The sequence below is a fragment of the Maylandia zebra genome, linkage group LG13 (genome assembly GCF_041146795.1).
Source record: "Maylandia zebra isolate NMK-2024a linkage group LG13, Mzebra_GT3a, whole genome shotgun sequence".
NCBI lineage: Eukaryota > Metazoa > Chordata > Actinopteri > Cichliformes > Cichlidae > Maylandia > Maylandia zebra.
Genome location: NC_135179.1, coordinates 13,133,717 through 13,150,495, shown reverse-complemented (window position 1 = coordinate 13,150,495; position 16,779 = coordinate 13,133,717). Strand labels below are relative to the sequence as shown.

Below are 16,779 nucleotides of genomic sequence, written 5' to 3'. Positions count from 1 at the left end.
TCTGCTCCTGCTTCAAGGTTTAATGCATTGTGTATTCAGAGAGGTTCTTCTCCATACCTTAGTTGTAATAAGTAGTAATTCAAGGAATCATTTCTCAGTTTTCTCAGAGGTAGAATTATTTTAAGCAATTAGCAGTACATTTTATTAAGAAAAAGAAAAAAGAGTAAAATCGCAAATTTTGCACATCCACTCAGCCCCCTGTAAGTTTAACACTTAAGATTCAGTTTGTCTTGCCAACTGGGAAAAATACACTTAATACTATTTCCCTTTCAGAAACTTGGGCCTTTAAAACCCCCCTTTTGTTTTGAACCGCCATTCTGAAAGGGAAATAGAAAACTATTTTCTACAGTCATTGGTGCAAACGTAGTGTCCTTTGTGGCTAGTAAACAGATTTAGCACAGCCCTGCACGCTCAGCTATGGGTCTGACGTCACACGTGCGGCTACCAAGCTGTAGTTTACTTTTTATTTGAAAGCTTACAACTTAATATAAACTCATAAGAGCGAATTAAATTAATGCCAGAGACAGAAATTGACTCACAGGACTTCAATAACACCTAGCAAAGAGAGATGCAACCCAAGCTTGCAGATTAGCGTGCAAAGTCCCAGGTGACATCTACACGCTCCGCCCCCTCGAAAGCGAGGGGAGGATGTCGAATGAGAAGGCGCTTTGGGGGGACTCCGTCTGTACACTGAACTTTGCGGGGGGTTCCTGCTGTGGTTAGTTTATTTACAAGCCCAGGTGTTGCTTCGTGTGAGGATTTCTTTCGGTCCACATGGCCGTGTTGTCGTTAAAGCTCGCCTGCCGCTTTGCGGACGACCCGTTGTCAGTGTCGGTATCATCAGTTGGTCGATGTTTGCTGTCAGTGTAACTCACGGATAGTGGTACAGTTGCTTCGGGCTGTTTTTAACGGTATGCTGGAAATACTAAAGAGAAAGACGATTTTTTTAAATTTATTTATTTATAAGCTCTCTTCAAGCACTTAGTGTAAGCTTGCTGATTTGTTTAGTACAAATAACTCTTTGTGATGCATCGGCTGTAGCGATAACCGTTAAACTTGTGTCATGATTACAGGCTACGGGCTAGCCTTAACTTCACCAGTGCATCTCCGCGGTGAGCTAGTTTCAAACGCGAAACTGTAGGACTTGCTACCTCTTCTCGGCCGCTCACTTTGTAACACCATGTTGTTTAAAAGACAACGAACAAGTAGACGGTTCCCTCAACCAACCACGAGGCGATAAACACGCTTGTAACGGCATCATTTAGGTAAGTCTAATGACAGTCCAATGGACAGTCCGTATTAGCTTACACAAGTCTTGTTTTAGCTGTGAAATGACGTGACAACAATAGAAATTGTTTCCAGTATGTGTGCCTATAGAGCCCTTATTTTCAAAGATGTGAATTGGTCTTCATCTGTGAGGCAGAGGAGGCCATGCTTTCCAACAACACCCTCCACAGTCATAACATGCCGTGAGAGTCACTGTACCGTGAATAAGGATGATAAGACCTTTGTGCACCATAGGAATGTTCTTTATTGCATAATACAAACAGAAATTGGAATTTTTAGCTACTCTGGAGCACTGCTGCTTGTCAAGTGTCTCACAGCCTGTTGGGTACCTAAATAGTTAATGCTTAAAGGGAAATCTGGCTTCCTTGAGATTTACCATTGAGATACCTTGCTCATGGACATGCCAGGAATTAAGGGTAACTGAAGATGACTCATAGATGATCTTAAAGTTACATGCAGCAGACAAGGGTGTAAATTCAAGCAGGGTTTTTATAAGCGACCGTGCAGTGGAGCCTTCAAATTCATATTTTTATACCTCGACTGTAGTTGCTGACAGTTCAAGTCTTTACCATGAGGTGTGTGTGTGTGTGCCATTTTAGGCTGTGATCTATAACAGGCCAGACAGTGTAAAGCGCCGTGGCATCAGCGCCAGTACACATTAGGATAAGGCGTGACCGATTGCCCTTAGTGTAAGCGAGATGAACATCAGTCTGGTTTGTCCGGTGTTAGGGTGGGGTCACGCACACACAAACACGAACGCACATGCTGATCCATGAGTGTGTACGTTGGACACCTGTTGGCTAGGATCCTGGAGCGCCACCTTGGCTGAGGGTGTGTTTACAATCTGATTCCACTCTACAACAGCTGAACGTCTGCTGAAGAGTGGACCACCCAAACTGCTGTGTCTCTTTGGCCTGCCTTAACTGTCAGCGTCAGTGTATTTTGTAATGTGGCTGTTTGTGAAATCACACATTTGTCCCACTACCCTGGGAGTAGCAGTCATTCCAAGACACCATAGCGCTCTTGAAGTGCAACCTCGAGGGTGACAGGGTCGTAAAATGCTGAAAAATCACTATGTACAGCACAGATAAGTGTTATTTATACAGTAATACCAGAAATCACAGGTGGAGGATGAAGACGTAAGCGTTAAGCAAGATGAGCCCTACACAACTCCTTATACTTTAAGACATGAGCTGTTTCCAGTCCTGTCTGCTGTGGGTGTTATACTTAGTCCACATCTCTGGTTTTCTGACATTTATGCTCAACCACATTGTGCAGGTTTTCATGTGTGTTCCTCATAGAGCCAAGGAACTTGATTTGACTTTGACTTTTCTCTGATCCTCTTTGCCCTCTTCTCTCGCTGTATGTGGCCTGTCATTAGAGCTATACTTAGCCACGCTTATCAGTTCTGTTATTCCCTCGGTAAGACTGCAGATGTTTACAGGATTGGAATAGCTCCATACGTAGTAAAGTGTTGACACAGAATCTCTGATGGATAAACACAGAGTCCTTGGAGTTAAAGTGTCCTTCAAAGATCAGCAAGGCCCTTTTAGGCATCTTTAGGGAAAGCTTTTGAAAGTATGAAAAGACAACGTCGAAATACTGAGAGAATAAGAATGAACGATCATATGGCTGAGTTGGGAGATAAATCCTAATTTTGCATGCACTAGAAGGTAATGTGCTGGAAATTTCTTGTGTAGGTTGATATTTTCTCTTCTATAAAGCATCAGTAAATAAAATCAGTTAAGTGTTTGGGAGTGGTTCAGTTGGTTGAAGAGCCCTTGTGTTCTTTTTCTCCAAAAATTGTATTTAACCAGGCATAATTATGAACACAGTGCAGGGCGTTGACAGCAGATGTGTGTAATTGCTGGCTGGATGATGTCATAATATTATTAAGATATTGACTTAAAATGGAAGTGGTATGTTTTACAGCAGACAGATCCATGTGGCATATGTGGAAAAGCAAAGGCTGTGTTTAGAGTGGTCGGTTCATGTGTTTCAGTGAGTCAGTGTGACAAAGTGCCACACTTTGCTTTCTATGACATAAAAACAAAACAAAAAACATTGTTATAACTTTTAACCTACTAAATGTGTATACTGTACATTCATTACAAGTTTAACAAAACACAGAATATGCTGTTTCGTTTGTAGCATGATCCTGGTGTCAGGATGACAGAGAAAACAACAGAACTGCATAAATTAACATTTCTGGTGTTTATCTTTTGAATAATATCAGAGTTTATGGAAAATCAGCATCTAAAAAAATAGTTAGACAGTTTTCTAAGCTTTTTTTAAGCATGTTTGGTATTTGTCTCTGTTGACATGTGCTACGTTCATCTACAGCCCCCCCTAAAAAGTCCTGCTGACCTGCCAAGTACAATAATTACTGAATAAATTAAAAAAATGAATGAATTATTGTTAAATTTTGCTCATTTGGTTATGTGGGACACACAAGTAACTTTTAACATAATAGTTCCTGGAAACAAATGAGCTTATGTGTGTGAGCCATGGAAAAGTGAGTGACAAACTGAAACCACATGAATACCAAACAAATCAAAATCTGAATATTTGAATGAATTGTGCATGGATTGTATGGCCTTCCTTTAGTTACTCTCAGTTTGGCATCAGGTGATATAATCGATTTTAACTTTCACTACAACAGGTCGTGCGATCACTCTCCTTCAAACTCTTAAGTCTCCTTCGGTAATCCTTCAAGGCTTTGAGTCATGTGATATAGAGTGGTTATGTCCCCAGGATCAGACACCGGCCATGTGCTGAGGATTGTGGACTCTGTTATGAGGTTGAACATTTGCTCTCTGCCTGCCTCCACAATCACTGCTGAGTCATTCTCAATTACCATATGGGACTGGCTGTAATTTGCAAGCAACTGCTGAAAATGGGTGTTATTCTCAGACACGATGGCTTATTTCCAGAGCAGTGCCCATTTCATGAAAGCTGCCCGAGTGTTTCTGTACTCATGTTACTGCACCAGTTTCATTTGGCACATCGTCCCTTTTTAGCCTTTAAGCAGTGCCATATCATGTCACTCTTAAACTTTTATTTCCCTAGGGAAACTTTCACTTTATAAGTAGTATTATTTTACATAGTGCATTTCCTTTTCTGGATCTGATGGTTGTGTAATTGTGAGATCTGACTCATTACTCATACCCTCCTTAAAGGGAAAAAGAAATGCAGTTCTAAATGTCAGCCTCGGCAATTACCTGCACAGACATGAATGTGATATTCAGATACTCTTGTTTGCGTGGCAGGCACAGCCGCAATAGCATCATCTTACTTGAGCAGATAATGGATTTCATTGTGCTGTGGTGCCTTTCTGTTTTTCAAAGAAAATTACACAGCAGGGGGACATAGAAGTACGAGTATCCATTCACTTTATTCCACAAAGCTCCTGAGGTGAATGGAAATGTTTCTCTATTATCTCAGGACTCTTTTAGATTGGTTCCCCTCTAGTTGACTTAATATTTACAGACGATGAGAAAATGGACACAAAGCATTTTGCGAACGTTAACTGCCAGCAGTGGCCGCATTTGATATGTGGATGCTTTGTTCTACCTGGTTTTACAGAGACTGTTTGATAACTACTAAATAAAAATGTGCTGTCTAAAGAAAAAAAGTAGTGATTGGGAGAAGTGTTTGTTGAGACAGCCAGCCTGATAGAGTGAGTAGAAAAGGAGGCGGCACAGGAAAGAGGGAAGTGGGTCATAGAGGAAGCTGACCTAATAGCATTGTACCATCCATTCACGGGATAAATCCAATAGGAACAACTATTAAAAGCTTACTGTTTAGACGTATGTCTCATCTTTGCGACCTTTCTGTTGGCTGTCATGGAAAACATTGCTTTATTTTTTAAAAGCCACAGTTCTCTCCTATCTTGATTTCTTTCTGCTATGTATGTCCCATGAGGGTTAGTAAGGAAGAGGTTAGAGGTGGTATAGGGTACAGCAGGCCTGTTTGCATCTACAAAATGTGCTTTTTGTGCTTATTCTCTCAGCAAAGTGGTGCATGAGTCAGAGTTGTTTTTGCTCTTTGCTCTTTTGTGTACAATGAGAATCCCCTTCTTCCACAAGATAGCGTAGCTGTGCCAAACATTATGTATACAGCAAATAAAGTCTAGTGCCAGGAAGTAACATTGTAAAGTGTGTATGCCCTGTGTTCTTTGTTAATTTTCTAGCAAGCTTACTTGAGACAGATGAAGAGAATACTCTGTTCATATGTCATGTGGGTAGCAGCATATCCACTTCACTTCACATCATCAGCCTTCGCCCCTTGTGTGGGTGAAGGCTCAGTTTACTGAGGAACAGGTTTTTTTTAGGTGGGATTCTTCTAACTGACTGTTCCAGTCAACGACTTCATGGGGGAGGCCCTAAGATAAGCTGGAAATTTTGAGAACCCATGTCTGTTTTAAGAGTTGTTGATAAAGTAAAGAGTGTTATGCCATTGCTCTGATATCATCCAGAGAATAACATGGGCTAAATCACCTAAATTGGCCATAGGTGTGGATGTTAGTGTAAATGGTTACGTGTCTCTCTGTGTTGGCTGGCGACCTGTTCAGGGTGTACCCCACCTCTTGTTCAATGGCAGCTGGGATAGGCTACAGCCCATCAGCAACCCTGAATTGGATAAATGAAAGAAAAAAAAATTAATGAATGGGTTAGAAAAAACAACTACAACCTTTAAGTTATCAAATGTGTGTCATATCTAGTAATTAAGGCCTCAGTACACAGGTGTACTGACCAGTCTGTATCACCCTTGCTTGGAAGAAATGTTTACCGGTTCTTCACCTGGATGGTGAGTGGTTTCTGGAGGTTGCTAGCTGTCACAAGGTGAAATCAGTTTCAAAGGAGGTACTGCACCAAAAATATCTTTGTGATGGCTTTGGTTGCTAGCAGATTGCCACGTTGGGCCATAGTTTGCATTAAAGTTTATCTGCAGACACATGCCATTTGCTGTCCGGAGCTGCGTTAAAACTTGAAAAAATGCACCAGAAACCAGAAATGGAGAATGTTTACTTTAAAAGTACAGGTTGTGCTTGGTGGATTGTGCAGATTGTGTGTATTTACAGACAAGTCAGCATCTTCCATGCAATCTAATGTGACCACAGCAACCTGCTAGCAACCAAAGCAAGGAGGTTGTTTTCAGTGCAGCACTGGATACCTGTTTATGACTAATTTCGTGCTAGTGATTTCACATATGCCTTGTACCAGCAGAAAAATCCAGGTTAGGATTAATCTAGAGGGATAGTGTTAGTCAAGTGCAACGCTAAATTGCACTGAAACCCTCCGGGCTTTATCGTAGGTGTAAATACGTCCCTGACAGAAACCCCTCACTGTGCAGTGACTTCATTTGAGCCACATTTTTACTCGTTTATGACTAAATTGAAACTGCAGGTCGCCCAGTGGTATAGTTATTCAGTGCCTAGCTTGTGTGACCACACAGTAATATGGTTTTATGTGGACTTACTTCAAAAACCAGCCTCTGACTGCTTTTGAACAGCTCTAATGACCTCGCTGACAATGACTGACATCTGCGCTGTTGCTTGGTGACACTTATCAGCCGTTCTCACCCTTGTGGCCAATCATAAGTTGGGAATTAAATGGGGCTGTCAGCTGCACTGCAGTGTTCTCACAGGATGGTTCAAGTGAAGGTCATGTAAGGAGGGAGGGAGAAGACAGAGAAATGTCCCTCTATGCATGTCAAACGTATATACCAAACCTCGAATATACAGCTTGGTGTTGGTAGAATGGGAGAGCTGACATCTGTCCTGTTATGATAGAGAACATAATTAGAGTTATATAAGTGCCACCAAGACTTCCACACCTCAGAAAGGGGTGTTTTTGTAAAGGATGACTCAGGGTAGATTATGAGAACTTTTCAAAAGGTGTCTCTGTGTGTCGTGACTAGTCAGCAGTATGACTCAGTTTGGTTCAGACTTTCTTTGGCAGTGTGATGGTTGAATGTTTAAAATATATCCCAAATCAGTGTCGCATCACAACAGTATCCTCAACTGCCATTCAGCCTTAATAGAAAGTATTTTTGGCTCAAAATAGCTTGACAGTTATCTACTTTGCACCTCTGGTGTAATTACATACAGGCAGAGCAGCTGATTTATATTGAGCCATCTGGCAAAAGCGTTGAGTGAAACAAAGTAAAACCTTATTTATGCTTTAGAAATCCTGTATGTTAGCCTCCAGTTCTGCTGCTGTTATAATGACCATTGCTTTAGACTCCATGCTGGGACTTATCAAGGCATGTGAGATCACAGACACAACAGGATGAAGTGGCAGTGCTCGAATGGTTTTACTGCCAGCACTTAACAGAAATGGTTGACTGAATGGAACCAGTATGCTGTGTTGACCATGAAATGAGTGGAAGTAAATTGAATTCACAGTGGAGCTTTACAAGAGCCACAGTATATTTCTCTTTACTGGAGGCAGGATCTGTTTCCTTGATTATTCCCTCTGGTGATCTCATGATAGCATAGGGCAGCATTCTGTAAATTGCTTCTTCAGCTTGTAGATAAGCCTTCCTGTGTTGGGGGCGATTATGTGACTTTGGTCTTTTTAACATATTGCGGATCATATTTTTGGTGTGTTTTCTCTCCTCTGCTCTCCTCTCCTTTCACAGCACACTGAGTAGGATCCCTAAAAGATTCCCCATCAAATATTAACGCCCTCATAAAGGCTCTGTTCTCTCCACCCACACACCCATCAGCGCTCGCGCCACACACGTCACTTTACACGCATACTCAGGCACACATGCAAAGACAGAGCAGGGCAGCATACAGCTCAACCTTTGAAGGGTGTCTTCCTTTTCCTGTGCTCTACTTTCTTTTGCTGCTACCTTACTTTCAGTTTAGATGATGGAGGAAACAAAGTGTAGATCCACTTGACTGCATTTATTTCTCCCCTTGTTGATTAATTTGGGGATAAAAATGATGAACAACTCAACATAAATTCACCAAGTTAAGGTAATAGTTTTTAATCTACTTTTCTGTGATGCACATTAGGGAATAGATTAGATGAGTCTCACTGAAAGATGCACTGATGTGATGATGTGATTTTGTCTTTGCTTGTTGTGGTCTAGCTGTAGATCTCAGTGCCGTGGCTTGCCACACCTTATCTTGCTCCCCTCTCTTGCACTCACTGTTTCCTCTGTTGCACTCTGTCATTTGATCTGCCACGTTTTAGTATAGAACATTACCAAATTCTCAGTGCTTTGTCATTGGATTAGCATCCTTTAACATCAGTGCAGCTCTTCCCAGTATTGCTTTCACTCAATACACATTAGTCTAGCGCCAGCGTTACTTGCAACCCTGTCTCATTCTATTAGCCTTCTCTAATGGCACTCTGTTAATCTCTTCAGGGACACAGCTATGACCCACAACTGCTCTGTCCAGATGACTGGCCTAGTTATTACTCCAGTGAGACTCTAGACTCAGTCAATATATGCAAATGAGGTTGCACTTTGGTTTTGATTCAGTGCTGTGTGAAGTTGCTTAGGCTGTGCATTTTCGTTTTTAAAATGTAATTTAGTTGGTTGACACAGTTCCTAAATGACTGAGTTGATGGTAAAACTGCTTTAAGATAGAGGTTGAATGGGCATGGCTGGGGTGGCCCATACACTTCAGAGCTTTATTCTCACACAGTAGAGCAGGCTGGATGACATACTGTGCTCTTCAGACAGGGATAATGTGTCAGTTGAGTTATGGAAAGTAGTGTAGTAGGCTACAGATTTGTTTATTTTTATGATGTTATTGTTTTTGTTCAGTCCCACATGAGGTAATATAGTTGTTGCTTTCAACCCCTTCAACTTAAACACTGCTTAAAATGTGCCACTTTGAAAAATGACCTAACAGTATTTTCGTTAGAAAGACAGAAAATGAAAATGAATCTCGTGACTTTGGATTGTAAGGTTAGTGCATGAGTACAATTAGTAAAAATATTGATAAGAATCCCACCAGAAACATTACATCTTCCTTGACATCCCTTATGCTGTAGTATACTTATTGCAGAGTTTGAATAAAATCAAAAAAAACTTCTCATCCCTTAAATTATTAAGTCTGCTGATGGAAAGCTAGAAGAGGAAAAAAAAGATGGATGTAGCTTGACGTACTGCTCTCTAGAGAGATGGTATGGAGGCTTTGTAATGATAGGGAACTATGAGCACTGGGAGTTAGGGACAGATTAGCTATGGGGATAAACAGCAGGAATGGGGGATTTACTGTGTGTAGTAGAGCACCTCCATTCATGCGTAGCCCCAATGACCCAATAGATCATCGCTCCAGGCTGTCGCATCCTATCTGCATCCATCCTGTTACTCCTGAAGAATGCATCTTTCTAGTTTGGGTGCATGTGTGCGCATCAAAAGTGAAAGCTTTGCCAGAAGAGAAATGAACGACCTTACTAATCCAGATCAAATTTTTCAGCCTTCCTGCTCCTCTGTCGGATGCTTTCTGCATGGCTGTCCTCTGAGTTTGAATTGAAGGAAGGCCAAATACCCTGACTGTCACTATGAAATAAAGTGCACCATCCCTCTGGGACAGAGAGGAAGAAAAGATGTCATGTCACTTTACTGTTCATTTCACACACAGGGATCACTGGATGCTAAGCTATCTGTCCAGCAGAGGATCTCTCTGTAGGAAAAGTGTGCCTCGAGTCTCGTCCTTCTGTTTCTCCCATTCTAATTGCACTTACGTGAATGTCCCTGTCTTTTCTAGTTTAAGCTTACTCCTGTCAACCCTTCTTCTGCTTGCTTTTGCATATCACAGATAATTTATTATAATGATATAATGATGCTTTGGACATCGAGATGAACATAATCTTTTACAGCTTCACTCTGTAAACCCAATATTTTGCTTTCCCGTGACATCATTTTTCAGTTCAGGGAAGGATGCTAATAATCCTGACAGCTGGACTATTCCTGGGCTATTTTACTATTGGAATCACATAAGAACCATATAGTTATAGTTCAGACCTCATACTTGATTTCAGCAAAGGGATATTTACTTTTTTACCAGTACTTGGCTGTGGGGGAGGGGCAAGTCTCCAGATATGAGCGTTTGACAGATGGTCTGCACGGTTTACTGCGCTACTTCTGAATGTGTGTCAGTCAGTTAGGATTTTGTTTATTTGTGGCTTTGTTGTGCTGACCTTTGTCTTTGTACTTTTTATTGGAATAGAGCCGGTTGGGAAGGCTATTCTGTGCATAGAAATTAGTAAAAGGCCATTCACTTTGAAATTATTCAGCCAACAAAAACGGGGTTATTGTATATTTTAAAGTATAGAAAAATTTATATAGACAATACCCATCTGAATGCTAACTCGTACAAGGCCTTGATGATAGGACATTATTTGCCTGTTGATTTGTAGTTATTTAAATGTTTTAAGGTCACTTGTTTGAATTTTTTGATACACTTGCCTTGCGGTTAATAAAAGGTCAAAACCTCAACGGTGTTATTTTTCCTTGCTGCATCTCTATAAACAGGCAGCAGCTTACTGATTATAACTTTCAGTGGCTGAGTGATGGGTGAGACGACCCAGATGAACAAGTATTTGCCACATTTGCTGTGTGAGTTTGCTGCTATGTGGTAGTGACTTGCCACTGTAGATATGAATGAAACTGGAAATGTTGTGAGGCCACTGACAGTTGCAAAAACCCTTAGTCTAATCACCACCCATTAAACACAGACAGGCGTAGTCACTACCCCCTCCAGGGCAAAGAGGCTTTGGTTGCCCTGCCTGCACATGCTGACCTGATTTTTTTTTTTTTCATCTGTGTGTAAGTGTGTGCATTTTGCATCTAAACACATGTGTGTTTGTGAAACAGATTAGGAAGGCGGCATTGCCAGACACTTCCGTGGCAGAGTCTGTTTGAGCACGTGTTCCTGTATAGGAATGTGGGACACTGTAGCAGAGAGGTTTTTCCAAGCTAGGAGATCCATATTGTGACTCAGCACACCCCCTCCACCTCTTCAGAGTTGATTGAATTATTGCTCCCGTAAGTGTGTTTGTAGCTGTGTGACAGTTTGTCAGGGGATCCACTCATGGGTACTTCCTGATCTGCCACAAAGTTACAACACAATAAGCTTTTCTTGAACGATAACTTGTAATTTTTAAATAACATTTGGTGTAACAGTAGGTTTTTTTTTTCTGTTGGCACTTAGTTTTGGTAACTGCTTTGTTTCCTTACACAGATTGTTTGCTTTCTGCTAACTACACCAGCCATCTGGGTATCACCAACTTTTCAATTTGTAGTATTCCCTAGCCAGATGGATATAACATACAGGTACACCACCAACACATGTACACTTGTCACATGGGTGATTGAAACTGAATGAATCAAACAATGAGCCAGAGGGAACAGGCTTGTATTTTCCCTTCATTGGCTTTAATACTGTATATCCTCCATTCACTATTCATTATGTTGGCCACCTTCCCAGCTCTGGTTTCCCCCTGTCCCACAGGCAGTGTCTACCAATTTACCCACTTTTTCTTTCCTTTTCTTTCTTTTTTTTTCATTGGCGAGACAGTTTGGAAGCAAATTCTCCAAAACCAGTGCCAGGTGCAGGGCTATTCATCTGTAAACCTCTAAAAAAAATTAAAGCTCACTCTATGAACTTGTTATTAATCTTAATACATTTACTTAATCTCAGTAGTTTATATCTAAGAAATATCTAAGACATTCACAAATGTTTCCAGCAGAGTTCAGTGAAGAGACGTCAGATTTACCATGTGGGATTCAAATTTGTGGTTATGAGACAGCTGAAAGGGCAGAGCCTTTTTGTTTCCCGAGGGTCTGCATGCACACACCAAGACAAACTTGGCGTGACAAAGTTTCAGGTCCCCATGCGTGCCAGATTAATTCCTAATTCCACTCACAGTAAACAGTCTATGAAAAGAAGATTGCAACCGTTGCGACAGGTGGAAAGGAATATCTTTAGCACTATTACTGGATAATTACAAGATAATTATAATAGCATTGCTGATGAGAACACGCAATTGCATGTGTGTGCTTGTGCATCTGAGTGCATTTGCTAGTTGCAGTATCTTAACTGCGTTTGGCATTCTGCTTTCTGGGTTGGGCTTTCATTAGTAGGCTTTGATGTCACTCACAGGAAAAGATGCTCTGTTATAATAACAACTCCAAGTGGGATAAGCATTAGAAAAGTATCAAAACAATTAGTGACTATACAGATCTGTTAGATAGTGCAACATGGTTTTCAGCTGAATAGGTTATTACACTGAACATCACAGATCCACTGCAGGTTTGTGTTGATGACAAGAAAAACACACGAAAGTCAAATTAACATATTTTGTAATTATATAAATAACCAAGAGTTCACTGATACTGATTTCTGACATTATTTAAAAAAATAAAAGTAGTTTTTTTTTTTTTTTGAATGACAGATAATAAGAATTGCGGGGGAGGGGTGTGATTTGTTTTTCTTTTATTTAGACAGTTTGTTTTGATATTTAGACAGCAGCATGGATATAAAAATAAGAATTATTAAAAGACTAGTGATTAATTCAAATGTTTTACCGTGTGATACTTTATCACTAAGTAAAGTTATGGACACTCTAATCACATGTTATTCTGTTTTTATGTCAATTTTCTTTTTTCTCAGCTGTGGAAAATTCCATGCCGCTCCATGCCTTGGTTGGCATCTAATGGAAGAAAAAGCATCCATCAGGTCTGCCATGGTATCCAGACTGCCTAAGTTCAGTGGACGGTCCTCAACTAGTGGCGCCAGTGCCCTTTCTAATGGTTCTGCACATCCAGCCACCCCTACGCAAGATGGCAAGGTTACTCCATCAGCAACACGCCCAAATGGTGTGATCCAGGCGTCACCCTTTTCCCTAAAATTGAAGAGAGATGAGGGGGTAAACCCCTCTAGTCCATCCATTCCCACTGCCCCTGAGGATGAAAGTGAAGACAAGGCTCAGACACAGCTTCCCTCTGTGATCAAGGAAGTAAAGAATGGCTCTCCAGCAACACCTAAGATGGGCAGATCAGGCTCTTTGATGGTGGCTGTCTCAAGCCCAAAGGCTATTCAAAAGCAATCCTCAAAGATGACTCCCAAAGTTGGGACCAAGTTAGGGCAGAGCCCCATGAATGGAAGTTCTAAAACAGGTAGTAATAGTGCAAGCATTCCTACTCAGACAGGGTTGGAGTCTCGGCTTGTGCGACCAAGGTTAGGCTCTAGCTCTACCAGAAGCAACTCTCAAGACAGCCTATCCCAGTCCAGTGAGAGCCTGAAGATTGTAGCACTGGACAACATGGTTCGTTCAAATAGTTTCACTCACTTTAAACAGATTCCCTCGCCCACCAGTGAGCCTATGATACGGTCTTTCTCTTTTAATCGGGCTGTGGAACTAGCCAAGCCTCTGGCCAACACTCAGCTGCGGCCTCCTCGGAGTAGTTTTGTCAAACCCCCTCAACTGAGTAATGGAAGAGTGGGTTTAGGACTGCATGGCAGCCTTGGAGGTTTAGGTGGTTTAGGTGGGGTTGGAGGACTTCAGTACAACAAAAATTCATCAGTTGCGTCCTCTCTGCCTGGCCCTTTGATCACTACGACACCAACTACTCCTCGTACTTTAAGGAAGGCTCTGCTCCCCAGTAGTGTGTTGACCAAGTCAATGGCTAGCAGTGGGGTGTCGTTGTGCTACAAATTGCCCCGAACTGGGCAGGCTAAACAGCAGAAGTCTCTTTTACCAGGTAACATTAAGGAGGATATCAGCTCTTCAACTGCCTCTGATTGTGTAGGTCTACTGGAGAATGAATCAACCTACAAGGCTGACAAAGTCGAATCTCAAAGTGAAAGTGACAAAAGCTCTGGGAATGCAGAAGGAAAAGGAGGAGAAAGCGGTGGCCAAACAGCAGCCGAGACCCTGGAAGACATGTCCTTATCTTCTGCTTCATCTATAGAGAGAGGTGACATCAGTGAAGAGTTTCTAGATGACTTCGACAGTGTGGGAGATGTTTTCAGTGATGGGGACATGCCTGACAACAGAAAAGCTGCCAGTGATGCCCAGCTAGACAGTCTCCTAAATGAGACCAGTGACTGGGAGTCTGTGGATCTGACTGGTAAAATTCACCCTTTGGAAAGCAAATTCAAATAGATACAGTGCTATCCTTTGTGGTGTTTGTTCAGCCTTTTGTCTATGTGGTTGCAGGTCATAAGGAAGAAAGTCCTATGCAGGAGTCCCAAGGATCACTGATGCTATCTCCAGAGCAGACTGATGCCCCCCAGATTTCATCTGTGGAGCTGTCACCCTCCAACAGCTCTGGTGGAACCTACATGTGGGATGAAGAGGGGCTTGAGCCCCTTGGGGGGCCTGTGGCTCATCGGTTAGACAGCTATGATGACTCAGAGCTGAACAGCATAGTAAGTCCTCATTTCACCTTTAACTAGTTTTTACATAAAAATGTAAAAACCCCACAATTCGTTTTTTCAGTTGACTCTACTCTGATTGTGATTTAAAAAAATATGAAATTTAAATTATTTTAAGCAACTAATTAACAGTAAATTAAGGAATAGTTTGATATCCATATTTCTGAAGAATAAGTAATCAATTATGTGTGTTAAAAGTAAGCGTTCTTCTTCTGCCAATCTTCCCCTCCTTGCCTTTAAGTCAACTGGCAGATAGCTCAGTAGCATTTTTTAGAAAATGAAAGAGGTGGAGAGCAGCCAAAACCCTTTAGCGATTATGTGGTTACTCGGGCTAAAAACCTCGGAGAACACTTAGAGCTTCTGCTTTAGCTGATTGAAAGTTGGCAAAGAATAGGCTTGTGTGACTGAGAACTGGATTTTTTCCAAGTAAGAAGGAGAGAGTTGAAGGAAATGTAAAGGTTTTGAGCCTTTAAGCATGACCTGCTACACATTAAAGAAATGGTCTGTTAACATTTCTGTGGCTTCTGCAGACAAGAATTCAAGCATCTTGCAGACCTCAAAGGGCTTTTGATTTTTTCTACCAAGAAATGGAAGACTAAAATATACCCAATGTAATGTATGCAGTGTTAATTTCAAGAGCCAAGTCTACGTTTAGTTCTGTCTTGTCTAAAAATACGGTGTATATACTTTATGCCCTACTTGTAGATTATGCTGCCTTCATGGTGCCAAAGTTCAGTAGTCAGTTTCACTTTTAAATAGTTCTTCTTTTTATATTTATACATTAATGGCCAGAACAAAAAAAAAAATCAAAATTTTCTAGTTTTCAGTCAGCTCTCTCTGCCCGTCTCATGCCAAGGCTTCGTTCTGTCTCAAAGGAAAACTAACCTGCTCACCAGCCGTGTAGTATTAGAATTTTCTGGCCTTGCTTTGATTCTCTATATTTTGGTACCCAAGCACCTGATCTCAGGAATGCATAAAGAGCTTAAAATGAGCTGGATTAGAAATTTTATAATACGCTTTGTGTGTTTACTACTTTCATTATGTGACACAACCTTCAAGGCACTGAAAGTGCCACATGTTTATCTCACAGTAATGGATTAGGAGTGAATACAAAAGCAAAAAAGCACTACTGGTTTTGTGTATGTACAGGATGTGCCTGTATTTGTTCAGTGCTGTGATCATTACAAGCACATGTGCATTAGACATGTGTATGTGATCAGGAGTCAGTCAGTATATCTGTGTATGCAGATGAGTGTGTTTGAGTGCATTTCTCTAATAGATTAGTTCAACTGTTATCATGATGGAGACTTCTTGAAAAAGCAAAGGCTCGATAAAAGTCCATCTATAATATGAACAGCATATCGGAGCATGACATGTGCATTTGGTCATCTTGTGGTCCACGTCAACCTGTTTATTGGCCTGTTTATTTAAAACATATATGTTCATTAGTACTCAGAAATATCACAAGTACAACAAATGATTCTCTGAAATATAAATAAAAACAAAATGTGTTGTTTTTCACAATTTCAATTTCAACAATTTTGAAGTCTTATATTTAATTGAAAATAATAAAAATAGACAACAAATATTAAAACTAAGAAGATTATTTTTTGTTGTTTCTTTTTAAATGAATGCCCTTTTCCCCCCAAAAAATAAACTTTAAAGACACATGCAAAGCACTGTAAAATGACAAAGATTTTCCTTCACACCTTTTTAAAAATGTGTTCCTAGCATGATATTCAAACAAGCAGGGAGCATTTTATTCAAGCAGTCATATTTTAAGTTTCAGTATTTGATAAGTTGTTTTTGTTTAATCTTGAGTCATATAAAGCACAGGTGTCGAACTCCAGGCCTCGAGGGCCGGTGTCCTGCAGGTTTTAGATGTGTCCTTGAACCAACACAGCTGATTTAAATGGCTAAATTACCTCCTCAACATGTCTTGAAGTTCTCCAGAGGCCTGGTAATGAACTGATCACTTGATTCAGGTGTGTTGACCCAGGGTGATATCTAAAACCTGCGGGACACCGGCCCTCGAGGCCTGGAGTTCGACACCCCTGATATAAAGGGTCACGTGGCAATAA

At 41.0% G+C, this 16,779-nt stretch overlaps 1 protein-coding gene across 6 annotated transcripts in view; it reads left to right on the top strand.

Moving 5' to 3' along the window:
* Positions 1–632: 632 nt before the first annotated feature.
* ccser2a (coiled-coil serine-rich protein 2a) overlaps positions 633–16,779 on the top strand; it is a 50,071-nt gene continuing 33,924 nt past the window's right edge. Inside the window, exons 1-5 of one of the 6 annotated variants that reach the window (XM_012919244.5) lie at positions 634–911; positions 1,074–1,265; positions 11,501–11,592; positions 12,932–14,391; positions 14,481–14,692. In XM_012919244.5, coding sequence (XP_012774698.3) covers positions 11,576–11,592; positions 12,932–14,391; positions 14,481–14,692 — 1,689 coding nt within the window. In that variant the 5' untranslated portion in view covers positions 634–911; positions 1,074–1,265; positions 11,501–11,575. Of the gene's footprint in view, positions 1,266–8,087; positions 8,276–11,500; positions 11,593–12,931; positions 14,392–14,480; positions 14,693–16,779 lie in introns of those variants that run through there. The other 5 variants (XM_012919246.5, XM_012919243.5, XM_076891556.1 and 2 more) reach the window with 5 other exon arrangements.